Raw genomic sequence first — 786 nt, forward strand, 5'->3', positions numbered from 1 at the left:
CCGGCCGGCCCTGCACAGGCGGGACCGAGGCGCACCTGCTTGTCGATGCTGGAGTGGGAGAAGAGCTTGCCGGACATGGTGGCGAGAGGGGCTAGGGGCGGGACACTAGAGAGGGACGCGGCTTCCACTGTCGGCAGCAGAGTGGCGGGTGGGCGGGTGAGACACGGGGCGAGGGGAAGAGGGAGGGAGAGAACGAGGAAGGGCGAAAGGGGTGACCCGACGGAGGGAAGGAGGGGGAGGGGGCGAGGAGGCGAATGGGGCAGGGCGCGGAGGAGGTACAGGAAACAGGGTGGGGACTCGAGTGGGGGAGGTGGGCCGGCCGGGAGGGCGCGGGCCGGCGCGCCGGGGCCCCTTCACAACGGCCGGCCTCGCCGCGTGCGTCTCCAAAGGAGCAAGCCGCGAATGCCGCCCCCGGCCGCCCCGCCCCCCGGCCCGGAGTAGAGAGAGAGAGGGGGAGAAAAACCGCACAAACACACCCCCCCCCGTGCAGGGGGGACAACCTCGGGCGCGCGCGGCCCCGCCACCTCCGACGGCGCATGCGCGGGGGAGCATGCGCTCGGCCCCCCCCCCCCCCGCCCTCCAGCGCCTCGCGTAGGCGGGCCGGACGCACGCACGCGCGCCCGCGCTCCCGGAGGGTTGGCTGCACCGCCTGCCAGGGTTGGGCTGGGCCCGGGGTGCGGGGTCCTCTCTGTGCGTGCGTGCGTGTGCGCGCGCGCGCGCGCAGGGCGCCGGCCTTCCTGCGCCGAGGCAGCGCGACTTCACGGTTGGCACCCGGGCCGCCGGCCC

General features: G+C 75.7%; 1 protein-coding gene across 1 annotated transcript in view; it reads right to left on the minus strand.

Annotated features, from left to right (window-relative positions):
- Positions 1 to 105: 105 nt before the first annotated feature.
- The window catches only part of H696_01901 (hypothetical protein), a gene marked incomplete at both ends in the record, with an annotated part of 4461 nt that continues 3780 nt past the window's right edge, over positions 106 to 786 (minus strand). Inside the window, one exon of the mRNA XM_009495802.1 lies at positions 106 to 127. Within this exon, the coding sequence (XP_009494077.1) occupies positions 106 to 127 (22 nt within the window). The remainder of the gene's footprint in view (positions 128 to 786) is intronic.

Source organism: Fonticula alba, assembly GCF_000388065.1.
Source record: "Fonticula alba strain ATCC 38817 unplaced genomic scaffold supercont2.3, whole genome shotgun sequence".
In the NCBI taxonomy this organism is placed as follows: domain Eukaryota; order Rotosphaerida; family Fonticulaceae; genus Fonticula; species Fonticula alba.